We start from the raw sequence: 21,065 nt of genomic DNA, 5'->3' as shown, positions 1-21,065 counted from the left end.
CGTCTCCTGCCTGTCTCTGGGGTCCGCGCTTTTAGCCACGGCTCGCGCCCATCTCTGGAGCTCCTTTAAGCAGCGCTCTTAAACCCCTCTCCTCGTGCACCAGATAACAAAGAGGGAAGAAAAAGTCTGTTGCCTCTTCGGCAGGTCCAGACTTTTTCCCGGACTCATTCCCGGCTAGCCGTGGTGCCCTAACCCCTTCAGGCTGTGTTCACGCCACCAACCCCAGTCCTCTCCCTGCGCGCTCCGACAGCCCGAAGCCCGAGCCTCAGCTCCCAGCCCTGCCTGCTCTGGCGGGTGAGCAGACAAGCCTCTCGGGCTGGTGAGTGCTGGTCGGCTCTGATCCTCTGTGCGGGAATCTTACCGCTTTGCCCTCCGCACCCCTGTTGCTGTGCTCTCCTCCGTGGCTGTGAAGCTTCCCCCCTCTGCCACCCACAGTCTCCGCCCGCGAAGGGGCTTCTGCTATGTGAAAACCTTTCCTCCTTCACAGCTCCCTCCCACTGGTGCAGGTCCCGTCCCTATCCTTTTGTCTCTGTTTATTCTTTTTTTCTTTTGCCCTACCCAGGTACGTGGGGAGTTTCTTGCCTTTTGGGAGGTCTGAGGTCTTCTGCCAGAGTTCAGTAGGTGTTCTGTAGTAGTTGTTCCACGTGTAGATGTATTTCTGATGTATCTGTGGGGAGGAGGGTGATCTCCGCGTCTTACTCTTCCGCCATCTTCCCCCTCTCAATCTTTGTTTTTGTTGACTGCCTGTGCTGAGTCTTATGTCCTTACAACCTCCAGGATTCTTTCCTCAGATCTTTATTCCCCCCCATTCCACAAGTGTATCTTTTTCTATCTGCAGATTTTCTTCCCTTTGGTGTTGATTCTTTCTTTAGATGGTGACAGTTATTAAAAAAAATTAATTTCACATGTGAGAACATGAGACCCTATAGGATTCTCAGAAAGTGAACATCACATTCTTTTTTTTTTCCAGATTCTTTTCCATTATAAGTTATTACAAGGTATTGAATTTAGTTCCCTGTGCTACACAGTAGGACCTTGTTCTTTATTTTATATATAGTAGTGTGTATATATTAATCCCAAACTCCTAATTTATCCCTCCCCTTTCCTCTTTTGTAACCATAGGCTTGTTTTCTATGTCTGTGAGTCTATTTCTGTTTTGTAAATAAGTTCATTTGTGTCATATTTTAGATCCCATGTAAGTGATAGCATATGATATTTGTCTTTCTCTGTCTGACTTAGCTAGTATGATAATCTCCAGGTCCATCCATGTTGCTGCAAATGGCATTATTTCATTCTTTTTTATGGTTAAGTAATATTCCATTGTATATATGTATCACATCTTCTTTATCCATCCCTCTAATGGGCATTTAGGTTGCTTCCATGTTTTGGCTATTGTAAATAGTGCTGCAGTGAACGTTGGGGGGTGTGTATCTTTTCGAATTAGAGCTTTCATCTTTTCTGGATATGTGCCCAGGAGTGGGATTGCAGGATCATATAGTAGCTCTATTTTTAGTTTTTTAAGGAACCTCCATACTGTTCTCCATAGTGGCTGCACCAATTTACATTCCCACCAACCTTGTAGGAGGGTTTCCTTTTCTCCATACCCTCTCCAGCGTTTATTATTTGTAGACTTTTTGAGATGACTGTCTGACCAGTGTGAGGTGGTACCTAAACATCACATTCTTATAATATCTGCCCACAGCTAGAAAATAAACTCAGGAAGTATTTTAATGGAGTTAAAGGTATATTTGGTTCATAGAAATATTTCTACTACATGCCTTAGATAATCATCATCCTATTAGCTTAATGGAAAATAATATTGAGGACTGTTTAGTTCTTGAACTTTATCTGTTTTTGTCTTTTGTGTGTGTGTGTGTTAGCCACAAAATAAGAAATAGATAATGAATGCATGGCTCATCCTAATGCAAAGCAGCTCAACTCTATTAATATACTAATTGACATGTACCTAATTAGCAAGGTTATCTTATTGATAATGTGGTGTGCATAATTTATGTAGAGAGACAGAGAAAATAGTGGTACTAATTTTAGTGCTACTCTACCTGAATGTGGTTTGTCAAAAAGACTATATTTTCTCTTACCCTGTTCAAAGTATTCCTCATCAAAATCTACAAATATGGTCATTTTTAGTATGCTTGAGATATGTAAACTATGCTAAGTTATGTCAGTAAGATATTGATATATGTGATAAGGAAAGAGTCTATTTGAGGGAAATCATCAGATTAAGCACTGTAATTCTCTAATTTCTTTGCCTTCCACTTGTGTTTATGACTGTTCCATGTTGTAGAGTGTAGTTGCTAGTCATTTGGCCAGTGTTTAATAACTAAGGCTGTACAACCCTAAGGACAGCAAGGGCCCTGGGAGACTGTGTGCATGAATAAACGTGCAGAGTCAGGATACCATTCAGGCTCAGTAAGATTATAATTCACCTCCTTTGTTTCATGGGCCATGTCCCTCAGTCTGGGTTCAGAGCACACCTTGGAATGAGAATGAGACTCTGGGCACGTTTGGATCTTTATCTAGGCTGGTCTATTCCAACAGGTACCAGATGACATGGGGTGGTCATTTGGGGGGTGGGGTATGGATGTTTGGTGAAGGAGTGGGAGTAGTGGGAGCATTTTAGATGTGGTACAAAAGGTAGTACTGGGAGAAAAGGGTAAGATATTAAATAATTGGAGGTTTACTCCATCATGACCCCCTAACTTGTAGCTTCGTCGGTCCTGGATTAACCCTTTCTGATGATAGGCTTCCTGTTTTTTACCTCCCTTTACTTTTCCATTATTTATAAATCTGGCTAGGGGGATGGCTGTTCTTGTTTCTGAAACTTTTATTTCTTTATGATGTTCTTTTGAATTCTTTTTCCATTATGATTCCTTTCTCCCAAATAGGTTTTGACTGGTTTCATAATTCTATTCAAAGTAACTTTAAAACCCAATTTTCCTGCTTTGGAATTGGTCTTTTCCCTTTATTTTCTTCGACTCTGAAAGCTGTCACTTAATGTGTTTCATATGTATGCTTTTTAGATGAATGCCTTCAACGAATGTCTCCCTTTTATCAGGAATGAGTTACAAAGATAGTTTTATTTATCCATAGGTGTCTTGATCTCTGGCAAAGCTATTCTGCTTGAATCATGCGCCTAGAACATAATTTTCCTCTCTGTCCTCTTCATACTAGTCAGATAGACATGAAGTAGTGAGATGATTGAATTCTTGGGAGAATATGGGATCCAGAAACAGGCAGTTATCTGAGCAAGATGCACAGCTCTGATCTGAAATGGCAAAAGAGTCCCGAGAGTGGAACTTTATTAGACCTTTCTTACTTAGGAGCTGTGCCTGCTCTGGTTGAATTCACTCTTTTGCTCTGCCTTTTATTATGGGTGTAAACGGACAGCATTATAAGATCTTTTATGAGTGGTGTTTTCTTTGCAGCAGTTCTCACATTTCTGTTTTCTTTGTTAAAAACTTGTAGGAACCACAGGAAATGTGTTATCATTCAGTGAAACAAGAGCACATCAGGTGGTTCAGCAGAAATCTGAGCAGTTCATGACTTATAATCAGAAGCAGCTCACGAGGATTTATCCCTCTGCCTACCGCATCGATTCCAGTAATTTCAACCCTCTGCCCTACTGGAACGCAGGTTGCCAGCTAGGTGTGTATGCCTCGGGGAGGAGCGGTTCTCCGTGTGTCTTCACTCTATGCTGATGTCTTGCCTAATTCTCTTAAACTTTGAACTTGCACAGTGGCATTGAACTACCAGTCTGAAGGGCGAATGATGCAGTTAAATCGAGCCAAATTCAAGACAAATGGCAATTGCGGCTATGTCCTCAAACCCCAGCAGATGTGCAAAGGTGTGTGTTAATTTCATAGTCATAGCCTCTATTGAAGGAGCTCTGTGGAAAGTGTGATGCCTCTGTTTTGCAACATGATTTTTAAAAAAGAGGTAAATTCGGTATTGAAATGTAAATAAAGAACTCTTGTCACAACTGTTTAATATTTGGATAGCATGATGTTTACAATGTTCCTTGTGATGGTATACACTTAAACAGGGACATGGATAATAGCATGGATTGTCACCTGAAATCCGGTGGTCCAGCGTTATATTCACTAGGCATTATTTGTAAACTGAATGCTTTCAGAAACTCTCTAAGGGAGTATGAGTCTGAGACCTGCTGGCAAAATTGTAATAACACCTGAAACAATTTTATCAAGCCCTTTTAGTCAGTTTATTCCAATTACAAAACAGTGCTAACAACAACAACAACAAAAGGTAATGCAATGTTATATCAAAAACACTTCCTTTTGGTTCTGCTCATCAAAATTCTTTTTAAATTTTCCAAGTTGGATTTTTAACAGTTCAGGTACAAAACTGTTGACAGATGTGTCTTCAGAATTTTGTGCTTTGCGTGTTTTCTTGCTGTGCTGTTTACTTAATTTCAGGTCTTCTTTCTGTTTATTATATTCACTCTATACCTGCAATAGTTTAGGATAGAAAATTATGTGAATCTGACAGCTGCTCCCCTTCTCTATACTATGGACATTCAAATAAAATGTTCCTCTTACCCCCTGCCTTGGTTGATAATTGCATCGCAGACACTTGTTTTAAATTGGTCCATTCTTCTGGCCTTTGGGAGCATAGATTCTAACAAAAAAACACAGCTATGGAAATGCCAGCTGGCATTGCCTTCAGGCAAAAGCCACGCTGATAGTTAGGTGATAATTTCTTTGCTTTAAGAAACATTATAGTAATCCAGCATTTATTGTTTCTTTGTTCTACAAGCTTAAGGTATGTGGGGGTATGTGGGTATCTAGGTTTCCATGCTACCAAACCTAGATTTTTAACCTCAGCTTTACCTGGCTTAGGTACTTTCAACCCTTTCTCTGGTGATCCACTTCCTGCCAACCCTAAGAAGCAGTTCATCCTGAAAGTAATTAGTGGACAACAACTCCCCAAACCTCCAGATTCCATGTTTGGAGACCGAGGCGAGGTAAGCTGTATACGACCAAGTAGTTAATTATGTGATTTATTTTATTGTGTTTACATTTCATCTGAAATGTCTTAAGGGCTGTGTGTGTGTGTGTGTGTGTGTGTGTGTGTGTGTGTGTAAATGAGCACTGACCTCAGCTCATCAGATATTAACTGACTTATTGGCAAAGCACACGCAATTCTTTCTGGAGTGCAGTGCATCATCTATTTTGGAGGCACGAGTGCAATACAGTTCAATTCATGATTCAAGACTGACACGGGCAATGCTAAACTGAGATGCAAGGAGCAGTTTTGTTATTAATAGACACATTGCCTAGGAGAACATCTTAACCTTCCATCCGCCTTTCTCATCCACTGTGACCCTCATCTCTGCTGCACATCAGCCACCTGCTCCCTGGCCACAGACTGGCTCTTGCCTTGATGCATTTCTGTTGCGTGATTTTAAAATGTCTCCCTCTCTGACCACAGCCTCCGCTCTTTCCAGAGCTTTCATTCCGTTATTCCCATTCCACCTGCTCTTGGCCTCCTTGGCCTCCATTTTCTCCCTACCTGTCAGCCCCTCCTCTGTTCATGTCCCTCCTCTCAGGAGTGGTCCATCACTTCAGGCTCTTTGCCACTCCCACCTGTTAAACTATCCTTTCTGGATCTTGAATGTCGATGGTGAAACCATGCAGCTCTGCAGTGGTCCCACCATCAACTCTGTCTCAAATCTCCACTGACCCACACGTAGTGCTGCACTGCCATCCCAACTCCACCTGATCAGTCCTCTATCCTATTCTCCACAGTGGCTATTTTCAACCTCGTCTCTCCTCAAACATTTATTCTCATCACTTTCTCCAGTAGATGGCGCCATGTCCTCCTTCTCAGAAAGTAGGAGCTTCAGATGGGACCATGTCTTTCATCTGCATTGCCTTCAGCCTAATCCAAGCCACTATCATCTCTTGGCAGTTCTGCTGCAGTAGCCTCCCAGCTCACTGGCCTCCCTGCTTCCATTTCTGTTCTCTCAGCAGCAAGAATAGTTATTTTGGTAGTATCAGAAAGTTTATCCTTACTTCCTCTTCTTTCCATTTTTCTTTATTGTCTGCAAAAAGGAAGACTCACTTCCTATATTTTCCCCCAAACTTTTTATTTTGAAATATTTCAAACCTCAGGAAAGTTGCAATAAGAATAAAATGAACACAGGATCTCCAGCACCTAGATTCACCAATTAACTCATTAAATTTTGTTACTTTTGCTTTATCTTCCTTTCATGTGTAAATGTGTGCATAAATATACATATACACATACATATATACTTATCCACATGAAAGGGAGAAATAAAGCAAATATAACAAAATTTAATTATATATATGTGTGTATATATATATGCATTTTCTTTTCTTTGGAGAGTCATTTGAGAGTAAGTTAACATCATGACCCCTCCTGTATAGCCACAATACAGTCGTTACACCCATGACATTTAATATCAGTACAATAGTATATTTTTTTCTATTTTATTTTATTTTTTTAGACCATCAGAACTTTATTCATTTTTTAAAATTTTATTTAAAAAAATTTTATACAATTTTTACAGGTTACTTTCCATTTACAGTTATTACAAAATATTGGCTGTATTTCCCACGTTGTACAATACATCCTTGAGCCTATCTTATACCCAATAGTTTGTTGGTACAAGAATGTTACCTAATATAAAATCTATATTCAATTTTCCCCCATTGTCCCCAAATTGTTCTTACATCTTCTTTTTTTCTTTTTAGATTCAGAATCCAATTAAGAGTCACACATTGCTTATAGTTGTCATTTCTCTTTGGTCTTTTAAAATATAAAACATTTCTCCAGCTTTTGTTTTCATTATATTGATATTTTTAAAAATGTCCAAGCCAGCTGTGTCCAGAGAGTCCTTCGGTTGGGATTACCTGATTGTTCATGATTAGAATCAGACTAAACATATTTGGCAGGAATACTACATGGGCAATGTGTATCCTTCTCAGTGTATCATATCCGGGGCCATATTATGTCAGTTTATCCCAGGATTGATAATGTTACTTGGATAAGGAGGTTTCTTCCAGGTGTTTTTCACTGCATCGGTATTTCTTTATCTTTGTAATACATAGTCTTTGGGGTTAGAGTAATCATTTAAATGTATGAGGATTATCTTCTTTTATAATTAAAATAAAATCCAACCTCCTTATTGTGGTTTATGAGGTTCTCTGTCAGGAGATTTTAACTCTTTTTTGAGCCATAGAACCCATTGGCATCTGATGAGGCCTTTGGACCCCTTCTCAGAATAATGTGTTTGCGTAAAATAAAATAGATAAAGGTACACAGGACAAATCATATTGAAATTCACTTATCAGTATATTAAAAACAAACTGTGACATACAAATATGTATGCAATAAATAGCAGGTTCTAGAAGGGGGTTGAATAACTATTAGAATTTTGAAATTGTGACAAGTATGGGTGATACACGGAGATTTCTGCAGCAACTATGCTGTGACTTGAAAACATCTGTGATTTCTGCCAGGCACAAAATTACAGTACTAATACTCTACTATTTGTGCTTTAGTCAGAGGCTAATGAAAATATAGTTTCTCCCCCCTCTAGTCCCCCTGAATTCTCAACCTGTGATCTCTCACATTGTTCATATCTCTGAGAATGAAATAATAATTTTTCTTGCTCCTAATCAGAAAATTGATTGTCATCTTTAATTTTCACCTTTTCTTTGCTCTCCACATCTACTCAGTTAGCATCTCTTGGACATTCTACCTCCCAAATCTCTCCCTAATCTTGCTACCACTATCAAGTTCCATTCTCCCAGCATGTCACGTGGATTACAGCATGATGAAGTGTACACTGTTATCTTAGGTTTACAGATGAGGAAACTGAAGCACAGACAGTTACACGACTTGCCAAAGTCCAGCACAGGAACCAAGTGTCGAAGCAAGAAGTTGTTCTTCAAGCCTGTGGCTTCTTAAATTCCTTAATTTAGACTTAAATTAATCCTCTTAAATTCCTTAAAATTAAGGAATTTTATTTTCCTTAGTCATATTTATTAGCTGTCCCCAAATCCAGGACTCCCAATGGTACAGTTTTACCACAGTGTTCTATTCTAAGGAAAAACTTTTAGCATCAAAGAATTAATGGAAAACTAGTAAACTTTAGCTGTGATTTATTTAGTGAACAAAAAGCGTGTCTATCCACCTAACTGTCTCAAAATGTTTTTCTATCATACCTCTAGCTCATATTCCATGAAGCTCCCTCCAAAACTGTATTCTCCTTAGTCTCCAAGCTCCTAAAAATATGTTTTCCCAGACTTCATAATTCTCTCCTTTCTGGGTTCCTTAGGATTTTATTCCTTCTTTGCTACTTATCCAGTACTGGCACTACAAAGGAGAGCTTACAGATGACAAACAAAGGAGGATCCCTCTCCCAGAGGGCAGGGGATATGGGGGAGGTAAAGGTGAGGAAGAGGGGAACTAAACACTCATCTTTTTCTTTTGATTACCTTTTCATCTTTTTATTTTTAAATACTTCTAAATTTACATCATAGTACACAATTGATTTAACTACCTTAAAGTGCACCAATCAAATGTGGATAACTTGATTAATTATTGTGTAAGCAGATCAAGGTAGAACATATCCAGAACCCCCAGAAGGCTTCCGTCCACCCTCCCAGTCAATATCTACTCCCAGCCCTCCCCTCCCCCCATCAAATACCAGTCCCTGTCAAAACAGATTAATTTAGTCTGTGCTCAAACTTTATGTAAATGGACTCTGACGGTATACACTCTTTCGTGTCTGGCTTGTTCCACATTATGGCTGTGTAGCACAACTTTGTTATTTTTTCATTGCTGTGTAGTATTCATTAGATGAATATTCTGCAGTTTATCCATCTTACTCATAATGGACATTGAGGTTGCTTCCAATGTGTGACTATTATGAATTCACCTGCTCTGAGCATTTCTGCATAGATAGACACTCTCATTTCTGTTGGGTATATATCTTCAACTGGAGTTGAAGGTTCATTGGGTTAAGTTTTTGTAGCATTAGTAGATATTGGCAAATAACAATGTAATCTTTTTTTTATTCCTGCTTCATTGTTGACTCTGTTGAATCTGGTACAATTTCTCTTTCTTAGTAAGCACCTAAATAAATGGGTTGCTGTTGATATGTGATATTTTGGCCAATATTCTTAAATTAACATGTGTAGAAATTTATCAGTTGTAGTAATACTTTCTTTATCTATATAGATCATTGATCCTTTTGTAGAAGTTGAAATTATCGGATTGCCAGTAGATTGTTGTAAAGATCAGACTCGTGTGGTAGATGACAATGGTAAGATTATAATAATCTCTGTTCACTTTTAATAAGGATGCTCTAGAAATAGAGTTTGCACTGAAAAAGAGAATTTGTCTACATGGAAGAGAAACAAATTTCTAAAATCTGTAACTGCCATCTGAGTTTTGTTAAGATTTTTCAACACATAAAACTAAGTAAATATGGTATTGATGCATGGTATATTTTGATGGATGTTGTAATCTAGGCTCTCAAGACTTCTGCTTTTGAAGCAAATGTTTTTTTCTAGTGAAATGAATGATATTTTAAAGATCTGGGTTAAAACTTCATGTAGGAAAATGACTCGTTATATTTTTATATTGTTTTCATGACATGAGTTGCTTCAAAGTTCTCATTTGTGAAGCCCACGTCCCAATGATTTCTCATTTTTTTCTGGAGCATGTACAACTGTAAAGGCAAGTGCAGCGTGCTCTGGCAAGTTTACTTCTTGAATATGTACTTGTGGTGCGTGGGCAGCGTTCTTCTTCTGTTTTGGCCATCATGTAAAGAAAACTTTCTTTACTCAAGCCTCATGTCTTTTTCTTAGTAATCTTCTAAGGTTGTATTTATTCATACATATGACAAACATTATTGCATGCCTGTTTTTCTCAATCTCTAGTCCTTAATACTGTAAAAAATCTAAACCCCAATCCTCAAAATGCTTGGGAAGTTAGAGGTTCCTAGAGAGACCTTAAGAGGAGTTTAAGGAAAGGAATTTGAGGGTTCAAGAGTAGCACAAACCTGTTATTTAGGAAATAACATGCTTAAAATAAGCAAACTTCCCATACTGCATTTTCCTACCAATGCTCAATATATTATTTTTGGTCTCAGAAATAATTGAGATGTCATCACTAAGTCAACAAAAAGTATCCCTTCTCTTGTTCAGGAGGGACATCTCAATGATTTTCAGTCCATAATTATTTCATTAGCTAAGGCATTAGGGTTAAGTGGCTGATGCCTTTTGAATGCATACATTTAATAACATGAATTTTCATTTTTAGAAAAGAAAAACAAACTTACAGAGTGCTTGAATTTTTATCAGTTTAATTATTTTATCTGAGAGAATTTTACCAAGAAATAAACGTGGTTTTGCCTTTTAGAATTTGAGTTGAATTATATGCCTTTCTATTTATTTTCAGTAGCTATGAAAATATGTCATCTTTCATGTATTAAGGTCTTGCTTCATGAGAAGCCACTGGAAATCAGCAGTGCCTTGTCTCCTTTGGCTCTGTCACTAGTTGCATGATGTTAGGCATGTTATTTTCTCTGAACATCAGTTTTCTCAACTATAAAATGAGCATTATATTTCCTATGTTGAAAAGTGAGCATGGGTTACTTGTGTAATTTTTAAGTGTTATATATTTTTGAAAGTCAGTAATATATATTTTTTCTTAATTAGAAAAAAACCTCTGCCCTGCCACCCTTAGAGGATTACCATAAGAATTAAATAGGATGGTATATGTACCATAGCATTGAAACCTTACAAAATGCTTGCTGGTGATGCTTACAGCAGCAGAATCTTTGCTGGGTGAGAAGCATCATTCTACTGGGGTGGGATGGGGGTGGAGGAGAGGAGTCATTCTTTATTGCTTTTGCTAAAACATTATTCTTAGATCGCTACTGTAGATACTTTTTGAGCTTATTGAAACATTCTAGATATTGTCTAAAAGAGCTTTCTCTAGAATGCAATGTGGCATCAAAGATTATTAGAATTGATGTAATAATTTACAGGCAATTTCTTACCAATTATTTTCTAGCAATGGGGTAAATTCCAAGGCTTTATTTCACTAAGGCATCCCGGGGTGGCTCAGTTGTCTTCACGAGTTTAATAACCATGGCAAGCAATTTTCACTGTCTGCTTTGCAGATGTTGCTGCTAAATCATTTTTAGCCAACTCCTTTGCTTTTCTAATTTGTCTTTTCCTGTTTCTCTGAGGATTTAACCCTGTGTGGGAAGAAACCCTCACATTTACAGTACACATGCCAGAAATAGCTTTGGTTCGGTTCCTTGTGTGGGATCACGATCCGATTGGACGAGATTTTGTTGGGCAAAGAACTGTCACCTTTAGCAGCTTAGTGCCTGGTAAGTCTGGCTGGCCTTTTCTCTCTAGACTGACCATTCCTTTTCTTTGGAAGATTTAATATATGATATGTGACATACATGATACATGGCATATATGATATATAAAATATGTGTTATATGATAATGTGAGTGTTAACATAAAGAACTATAGTAAAGTCAGGTATTTAATTCTGTTGCACCCGTGGGAAAGCCAAACACAAGTTCAACTCAAAGGAAACTACTTTCTCTACTTTTATCAGGCTACCGGCATGTCTATCTGGAAGGACTGACAGAAGCATCCATTTTTGTCCACATAACAATCAATGAAATCTATGGAAAGGTAAGAAAGATCACAGGGCTTAAAGCCACATGCAACAGTAATATGGTCCTTAATAAAGTTTTCTAATTCATTTCATAAAAGGGAACGTGTATCTTGACAAGCTGTTTTTTTAACAGAAAACTCTAGTGAAGCCCAGCCCACACTGTGCTCTGTGTGCTCTCCTGCCCACAGGTCTCCATCCGTGTGCGCTCCTTCCTCTTTTTAGGGGTGTGTACTCCTTCCCTCCACCTAGGGGCCCTCTCTGGGCTTAAAAGAATTGAGAAAACTATTACTCTCTAGGGCAATCATTTGTTTGACTAAAACAGGAAGGATAGACTTACATATTTGAATTTTATTATAATCCTTAAAAAGACCCAGCTGACTGCAGTGGGAAATGTAGTCTCAGATGTTTGAATTACCTGTACTAACTGGGCTATGATCCCAGCCAGTTCTAGGCAGGATGCATTCATTCAGTGCCATTGTATTCAACTGGAAACCTGAAAATCATGAATGAATTAAAAGCCACCCACAGGACTTAAAAGGAAGAGACCATAAAAGTGTATTCTAGCTCTTTGCTGATGCCAGTTTCTTCATTGCAGAGCTCACTTGAGATTTACAAATCAGTAGGCTGTCCTCTGGTAATGCCAAGTAATTGGGGACTTGGCCACTGGAATCAGTTTTCAGGACTAGATGTGATTTGGAGGGACTGTAGCATTGACCAGGGCCCGGGAATGTCCAGTGCTCTTTATCAGAAGGTCTGCATTGCCTGGAGCTCCTCCTCCAGAGGTATATACATTCTCTGTGCTTCCGTTTCCTTATTTGTACATGTGGGGTAAAAATAGTACCTACTTCATAAACAAATACTTTATTTTTAAAAAGCTGCCTGGCACATAGTAAATGCTCAAAAATGTTGGCGAATATTAATATTATTAGAGACTATAATCCAACTAGCAGGTAGTGGACCAATTTGGCCTGAAATAGGAGGTATGTGTTTATTCTCACATCCATCAGTTGGGAGGGGTGAGGTGCTAAGGATCCTAATTTCTAAGAGTGATAAAGTTTTACGACTTTCTGTGTTTAGTCCTGGGTTTCTATTTGTGCTTGTTGGGCTCTCTCCTCTGGCCTAAACATACACAAATGTAAATGATCGAAAAATGATTCTTGAATTTCTAGGAATCCCAGGTGAACAAAAGCAGCATCTCTAGCACTTAACATGCTTGAGGGAAATAATAAAAATCAGTTTGTTAAAAACTTGAGCCAAGAAGGTGTTCGGTAGGACTTGTGTTCTCTTTCCTTAAATAAATGTCCATGTGTAAGTCATTAATTACTTTCAAGGGGTGTTTGGGTTGATATGCATAAACCACAGCATGATGGTGGTGAACTGAGCAATGAATGAACTTGTGACTAAAAATTCAAAGTGGGAGAAGGGTTTATAGAGCATATGTGTTCTATCTCCTTCTGTTTTTCCTTGTGCAGCCTTCTTGAATGAGCCCAAAATGTGTTTTGTTGTGCTTTTTTCCCCCTTGCAGTGGAGCCCTTTAATACTCAACCCCAGTTACACTATATTGCACTTTCTAGGAGCTACAAAGGTAGTTTCTCAGCATGGTGCTTGGTTTTGCTGGAGCGTTTCTCTTTCAGTGGTCACGGCGGCATGCTCGCTCACATCGCTCCATCTTCCTGCTTACCACTTTAAAACATGCATCCGTTGCTTTAAGGTGGCTCAAGTTCATTACAGTCTTTTCACTGTGGAAACTCTTCCTACCACCTTGTCATCTTCGGGCAGAAAACTTGTGGGAAAGCTTGGTTGTGAAAATGGGAGGCTGCCTTCCTCCCGAAGTCGGGTTGATAAAAAGTGCATGACGTTGTGCAAACATGCTGTGAGCTGCTGTTTTCTTGGTTTGAATATTCTTCAGTGGCTGTGAGATTTCGTTTTGTATCCATTTTCCATGGAGCTGTCATTTAAAAGGCAAGCAGTTGACACAGTGGTATTTGCTTAACTTGTGCTTGGTCCTTTTGTGTCTTCAGAACAGACAGCTCCAAGGTCTGAAGGGGCTGTTCAATAAGAATCCCAGGCACAGCTCTTCAGAAAACAGTTCCCATTATGTTCGGAAGCGATCGATTGGAGATAGGATTCTGCGACGCACAGCCAGTGCTCCAGCCAAAGGCAGAAAAAAGAGCAAAATGGGCTTCCAAGAAATGGTAGAGGTAAAGGATTCTGTGTCTGAGGCTGCAAGAGGACAAGGTGGGGTCCTGAGAAGGACCACACGGAGTTTGCAAGCACGCCCCGTCTCTATGCCTGTTGACAGAAGTCTTCTGGGGGCTCTGTCGCTGCCTATATCCGAAACTGCAAAAGACACAGAAGGAAAAGAAAACTCTCTGGGTAAGATGCTTTAAGTTTCTCTAAGAATACACCCCTTTAAGGCCCATTTTCGTCCCTAATTACCATTATTACATGGCTGACATTTTGTAGTCAAAGTAAAAAACTGAAAAATAAATCATTACAGTACATTACAGTGTTACCTTTTAGACCATATTTTAAACTTTGGAGAGTGGGTGGTAAAAGAGCTATCTCCTAGTCACCTAAAGCCTCAAAATAACATTGACATCTGAAATTGACAGTGAGGGGTCAGATGTGATGGAATGGAGCCTACGGGTCTATGAGGCACAACAGAGGGAGATGAAACCTGCAAAATATTAGCAGAGATCATGGTTTTCTAAGTGGGCACAATATTTACTGGTTTTCTGAGGAGGAATAGAATTAAATGGACTTTTCCGAGGTTGAATTTAGTTATATTTCTTTCCCACCATATAACATGTTTTCTACAATTGGAAATGTTTATGGAGAAAGAGGAAAAGCCAGATGTTAAAAGTAATCCACCTTCTTCACTTGAGAAATCTTTGCTTCCACAAGAGGTAGCTTATTAGCTGTTTTCCTGTGGCCTCGTTTCCCTGACCCCTGGATGTTGGCAGGGAAGGAAGCAGCATGTCTGCAGCTCCTGTCCATTCATAGAGTCCTCAGGCATAGGAAGCAGGCATTACCCACCTTTTCCCCTAATTTGAGCATAATGCTTCACTCATATCAAGAACGTGATAAAGAGTGATATCTGCTTTACAGTGTACCAAAGAGCTCTTGCCTTGTGTCTGTGACTCTTCCCCCACCCTATTTTAGATAATTTAAGCACCCAAACTGTGTCCATGTGAGGTCTCTGCAACAAATGTTTTAATTAAATCAAAATCACTTCAGACAGGAGAATGTGATACCTGTTTCTTTTAGCAAAAGTCTTTCATCATGCAATCTAATTTCAATGATCTATTTTCTCACAAACACCACTTTGCTTGTTTTGATTTTCATTGTAAGATATTGTAGGGAGACAAGCCAATTTTTGAATGGTTTATTTGAAGGAGAAAAAGGCAGTTAACAAGTTTGAAATTTTGCTAAGAGCAGTATCAGAGAAGAGATGAAATATATGCTTTAAAATTTATTCCAAAACTCCATTTTGGGGGAAAGTAAACTACATGTAAATATAAATAACTCCATTTTGGGGGGAAAATAAAGCAAAAGAAATTAGTAATAATTAATCCTGTAATGCCACAATTCAGATGTTACTACCATTAAGGTGAGTTAGAAAGCAACAGTTATGTTTCTTTCCTTCCTTTAAAAAACAGGAAATTTATATAAGTTATTCATATATATATAGCATAATATATTTAATAATACTTAAGTATAAAACTTATAAATATGGAGCAGTACATAACCATGCAATGATTCAAGTTATCATGTAGAAGAAAAATTAAGTGGAAAAAATTCAGAATAAAAAATTGTATACATAATTCTATCCCTCTACAAAAGCTTACAGTGGCTATCTGAGTGGTAACATCATATAATCTTTATTTTTTTCCTTATAATTTTTGGGTTTATCAAATTTTTATGATGATTTTTTTTAGTTAGGAAAATATTTAATAAAAAGTTAAACATATTTTCTTGATTCTCATAACTGAAAGCATAAAATCCATTAAAATAATGTGATTAAGAACACTTGAACACCTAATATCAATATTGTCTTAGCACTATTCTAAACAGGATGGGGTACCCCAAATTACTTTGAATTGTGTATTTTTATAGTTTTCCTTACTGTGCCTGATATCTTACTGCCTCTTTTAGGGGAGAATGCAATATGAAATTTATGTATTAAAACCAAAAAATAGGATCAATGGAAAATTAGATATTAGCAATGATATAAAATTGGTGACCAAGTCTTTATTTTTACATTTTAAAGTCAACAGATACTGATATTTTAATGCATCTATTGCACCCTCCAACTTGTTTTAGAAATTAATTGGTTAAAATCAGTATTTTGACAAAATGTTTTTCAAAATGATTTGTGTGGGTTTTTTTTTTTTCTAACACATGTATAACTTTGAAAGCTTACAGTATCTTGCTTACAGGTACCACAATACTTTGTTTAACAGAGCTGTCTTGTTCTGTTTCTATTGCCATGCTTCTGTGTAGTACAAATCTGAATAGGAAACAACTTAAGGTAATCTTCACTGTAAAAGTATGGTAACTCATTGACATTTTTTTTTACAATGAATATTACATCCTTAGCTGATGTAATAGCTATTCAAAGGGAAGTTTCAGTGAAATTTTACCATTTATCCATCACACAGACACTTTGTTGCAAATCTATGCAATCCATAATTATATTGTCACGATGTAACAGATTTACATTTTCCATTTGTCTGTCTGAAGACAAACATGAGTGTTTGCAGGTCCTACATAAAGTGATACCTGTCACTTAAAATATTGTTTGTTTCATTCAGCAGAAGATACGGATGACAGAAGAGATGGGAAGGCAAGTATAAAAGACCAACATTTTCCAAATTTCAACAAAAAGTTATCCGCTTCCTCCAGTGCTCTCCTCCACAAAGACATCAGCCACGGGGACTCTGCTGTTTCTACCGCCAACTTGTCAATCACAGAACAGTTGCTACCAGGTCCAAAGGGTGGGAGAACCAAATCAAATGTGTTAAGTGATCACCAGGAACACCAGTGTACCAACAAATCCCTCTCCCCAAGGCAGCATTTGGCTCGTGACCCTGCAGTTAGCCTAACACAAGATCTATGTGGTGTGAAAACCAAGGAAAATGGGAATGCTGGGGGCTTCGTGGTAGGGAAAAGCGCATTGTCAGGAAGCATCCTTTCTCAAAGCAATCTGGAGATTAAGAAGCTGGAAGGTAATTGGGATAAGGGCAGAGCTGCAACATCCTTTTCTTTGTCAGACGTCTCTACGCTCTGTTCTGACATACCTGACTTACATTCCACTGCAATTCTCCAGGAGAGTGAAATTTCCCATCTTATTGATAATGTCACTTTGACAAATGAGAATGAGCCTGGCAGTTCCATCTCAGCACTGATTGGCCAGTTTGATGAGACCAGCGACCAGGTTAACCCCACAGTTTTGTCTCATCTTCAGAGCCCCAGTGTGATAGCAGGCCATCCTCCCTTGCCTACCATGGACCTAAAAATGCCCTTCAAGCATGGCTTTTCCAGTGGAAAACCCAAGTCATCCTTCCTGTGCTCATCTCCTGAGCAGACTGCATTCTTGGGGCACGAGAACTCTGAATGCTCAACACATGCAGCTGTTTGTGAATCTATCTGCACTCCTGTCTCTAAAACTAAAGCAGATGATGACCTTTCTGGGAAGACCAAGACAGGGGCCATGGAAAACAATCTGCCTCTGTCCTCTAATAATCCTCACTGCTGGTTACTAAAAAGTCCCACCCACAAAAAAGACTGGGAAATACTGAAGAACCACAGCCCTGCCACTTCCACTGACTTGACACTGAAAGATGTAATGGTGGATCCCACTCTCTGTTTAAATTCTGGGGAGAGCAGTCTCGTGGAAATGGATGGAGACTCACAAAGTCTGCCTTTAACAACCTATGGATATAGGAGAGAGGGCACAAGTCACCTCGCTTCTCCTTTAAAACTGAAATACAGTCAGGATGTGGTGGAACATTTTCAAAGAGGCTTGAGAAATGGCTACTGTAAAGAGACTCTCCACTCTTCTGTCTCTGAAATATTCAACAGTAGTATTCAAGATGTCAAAAATCAAAATATTTCTCGTCTAGCCTATCAGGGTGCTGGTTTTATGCATAACCGTTTCTCAAATTCAGATGCAAAAAAGAACCAGACCCCTGGGCCCCTGTCTAGCGTTCAAGACATGCATGACCCTGCCCCCGAGCGGTCCACACACCCTCCTCTGCCTGCTCTGAAGCTGCCCAGTCCTTGCAAATCCAAAAGTCTGGGAGACTTAACATCAGAGGACATCGCCTGTAATTTTGAAAGCAAGTACCAGTGTATTAGTAAGAGCTTTGTTACAACGGGCATCAGAGACAAGAAGAGCGTAACTGTGAAAACAAAGTCGTTAGAGCCTATAGATGCCCTGACCGAACAGCTGCGGAAGCTTGTGTCCTTTGACCAGGAAGACGGCTGCCAAGTGCTGTATTCCAAGCAAGATGTCAATCAGTTCCCCAGGGCACTGGTCAGAAAGTTGTCATCCAGAAGTCAGAGCAGAGTGCGCAACATTGCCAGTCGCGCCAAGGAAAAGCAGGAAGCCAACAAGCAGAAAAGTGTGAACCCCAGCCCTGTGGGAGGAGTGGTTCTTCGAAGCAAACCCTGCGCGCCGGCGCCCGTGGGGAACCGGCACTCCACCGGCTCGTACATCGCGGGCTACTTGCGGAGCGCCAAGGGCGCCTGCGGCGTGGAGGGCCGCGGCATCCCCGAGGGCGCGTGCGCAGCCCTGCGCTCCGGGCATGCCGACCAGTTCTGTTCACATCATTCCGTTTTGCAGACCGAGCCGAGCAATGATGATAAACCAGAAATTTATTTTCTTTTGAGACTGTGAATTACATGAAGCTGCATTTTTTTTTTTTTACATTTTAAATAAGCTGCATTTTTCACTGTTTACAAGATATTCTGTAGAATGTCCGAGTTTTCAGTAAATACGGTCCTTGGCTTTGAGATGATTTTAAAATGTATTTTTAAACTTGTATTACCGTCTCCCTTTGACTCCATGTGTTCTTGTTCATGCGTTTGTATATAGCTTCGGGTGACATTTCCCATGTACCTTTCTGATCTTTCTCCCCTGAGGTATAAACTCTATTGGTATGATGTATGTGCATGCCCTAGATGTGAAACTTCTCAGCAGCTTGGTTTCTACCGTCCGTATGTTTCACCAAGATGCTCTTTACTCTTTGTCCTCAGATCACAGTCACAAATGTAGCCATTTTTACTGTCTGTTAAGAGATTTTACAAAGGACAAAGGGAGGAATTCTTTATTTTAAAGCCACTATCATTTTTCCTAGTTTTTGTTCTTTATTAAGAAGCCCAGATGCATTTTTGTAACTCATTTAAAAGAAGATTAAAATAGTTAACTTACCTTTTAAGATTTCTCTACCCCACCCAGAAGGAGAGTTCGAAGGAGATTGGTACCGGCTCCCTCCACACCCTCTCTCTTTTTTTTTTTTTTTTTTGCCACACCCTCTCATTTTTGAGTAGGCTGTGAGGGTATGAGGAATAAAGCAAACTTCTGTATATAAGGACAAAATTGTTTGTTTCACATAAATTTTGTTACATATTTTTGCTAATGGCTTTGTATGTAACAACACAGTTGCCAAGCTATTTGTTGTACTTTTGAATTTTCTGATTAAATTATAGACTGCAAATAATGGCTTTCAGAATGAGGGACTTCCAGCAGATGCTAACAATAACAGTAGCACAAGTTGAAAACTTCCCAAAGCTTTCCAGAAAAAAAAATATTTTCTCATGATAAAACCCAAGTGAATAGATATTTAGAAGAAAGCTTTTCCCTTCAGGGAGCCAAGTAACTATATTTTAGTACCAACATACATTATTTTCACTGTGAATTTTTTATTGCATGTTCAGATGTCCCTCTTTGCTTTTTTGTAACATTAATTGCAATGATGATGTTCTTGGAGTTCATGAAAATATAATTAAAGGAGATTTTTAAACACTTCGTGAATTTCTTTTTTTTTTTTTTTGCAATTGAAGCTCATGTGATGACTGTTGAGTAGGGAACCCGAACCACTCAGAAATATTTGCCTTTTCATCTCTTTGCAGCAGAAGAGATCACTTCTACAGGGACAGTTTTAAGCAGCGTTTCATGTCTTTGAGTGTTCTCACTGTGCTTTAAAGACCATATTTGTAAGGTGACTTGAGAAGAAATTCAATGTAATGAGTTTATTTGCATTTGGTGATGATGTTGCTAGTTTAAAAATCCTTCCCAAATCCTGCGTGTGACAGGGGGGTGGGCGGGGGGGGGGGCGGTGGAGGATATGCAGGCAATGCAGGCAAAAGGCTGTATTTGGCAAATTAGGCCACCTGAATCTTTGTTGTGTGTGGGGAGAGTGGGGAGGAAAGCAGTTAGACTCCCCTTTCTCTCAGTTCCCAACCCTGAACTTCTCCCCAGTGCCGAGGGTCTTCCTCTCTTTGGACAAGCACTGGGATGCTGGTTGGGGTAGGGGTGTAATAATGAAAGGAGAGGGACCCATTTTCCATCCCTTAGTGAACCTGAGATATTTCATCATCTTGGGGGTTCTGAACCCACAAATTTCCATCCTTAGACCTTGGTTTGTTTTTAAAGTATCTTTGTCTTAAAGAGATTAACATGATATAAAGTTGTTGAAATTCATTTGCAAAAAGGTATAGAATTTATCTGCCTTTTATAATTTGATGGAATATGTATTCTTTTTTTTTAATGGATATAGAGGCATTCTGATTATTTATTTATTTGGTTGCGCCAGGTCTTAGTTGCAGCTCAGAGGCTCCTTAGTTGCAGCTCACGGGCTCCTTAGTTGCAGCTCACCCACTCCTTAGTTGCAGCACATGGGCTCCTTAGTTGCAACATGCGGGCTCCAGTTGTGGCATGTGAACTCTTAGTTGTGGCATGCGTGTGGGATCTAGTTCCCTGACCAGGGATCAAACCCAGGCCCCCTGCATTGGGAGCGTGGAGTCTTAACCACTGCGCCACCAGGGAAGTCCCAGAAATCTGTATTCTTAAAAAAATTCAGGAGTTTACATATGGATGTCAACCCTATCTCAAGGTGATTTAGTAGTAACATAAATGGTTGGTGCCAAGTGATGGGTTATGAGACCAATCCCCCAGGTACCCTGTGTGTCTGTCGCCCATACATGAAGTATTCTTCTACTGATAGACTTAGGAAGAGGAGGGAAAGTGAATTCATGATGACTATTTGGGGGTTGCCTAATAAGGAAGAGGAAGCAATAAAGCTTAAATTTTACTGCAAGCTTTCAGTGCTTGGGTT

At 39.2% G+C, this 21,065-nt stretch overlaps 1 protein-coding gene across 2 annotated transcripts in view; it reads left to right on the top strand.

Moving 5' to 3' along the window:
* PLCH1 (phospholipase C eta 1) overlaps nucleotides 1–19,753 on the top strand; it is a 238,412-nt gene extending 218,659 nt beyond the window's left edge. The window contains exons 16-23 of one of the 2 annotated variants that reach the window (XM_019946331.3): nucleotides 3,487–3,666; nucleotides 3,758–3,865; nucleotides 4,878–5,002; nucleotides 9,253–9,337; nucleotides 11,273–11,419; nucleotides 11,659–11,738; nucleotides 13,743–14,097; nucleotides 16,539–19,753. In XM_019946331.3, coding sequence (XP_019801890.2) covers nucleotides 3,487–3,666; nucleotides 3,758–3,865; nucleotides 4,878–5,002; nucleotides 9,253–9,337; nucleotides 11,273–11,419; nucleotides 11,659–11,738; nucleotides 13,743–14,097; nucleotides 16,539–18,625 — 3,167 coding nt within the window. In that variant the 3' untranslated portion in view covers nucleotides 18,626–19,753. The remainder of the gene's footprint in view (nucleotides 1–3,486; nucleotides 3,667–3,757; nucleotides 3,866–4,877; nucleotides 5,003–9,252; nucleotides 9,338–11,272; nucleotides 11,420–11,658; nucleotides 11,739–13,742; nucleotides 14,098–16,538) is intronic. The other variant, XM_033855399.2, reaches the window with a different exon arrangement.
* Nucleotides 19,754–21,065: the final 1,312 nt, after the last annotated feature.

Source organism: Tursiops truncatus, chromosome 4 (assembly GCF_011762595.2).
Source record: "Tursiops truncatus isolate mTurTru1 chromosome 4, mTurTru1.mat.Y, whole genome shotgun sequence".
Lineage (NCBI taxonomy): Eukaryota > Metazoa > Chordata > Mammalia > Artiodactyla > Delphinidae > Tursiops > Tursiops truncatus.
Note: the sequence above shows the minus strand (reverse complement) of the source record. Positions and strands in the feature narration are given on the sequence as shown.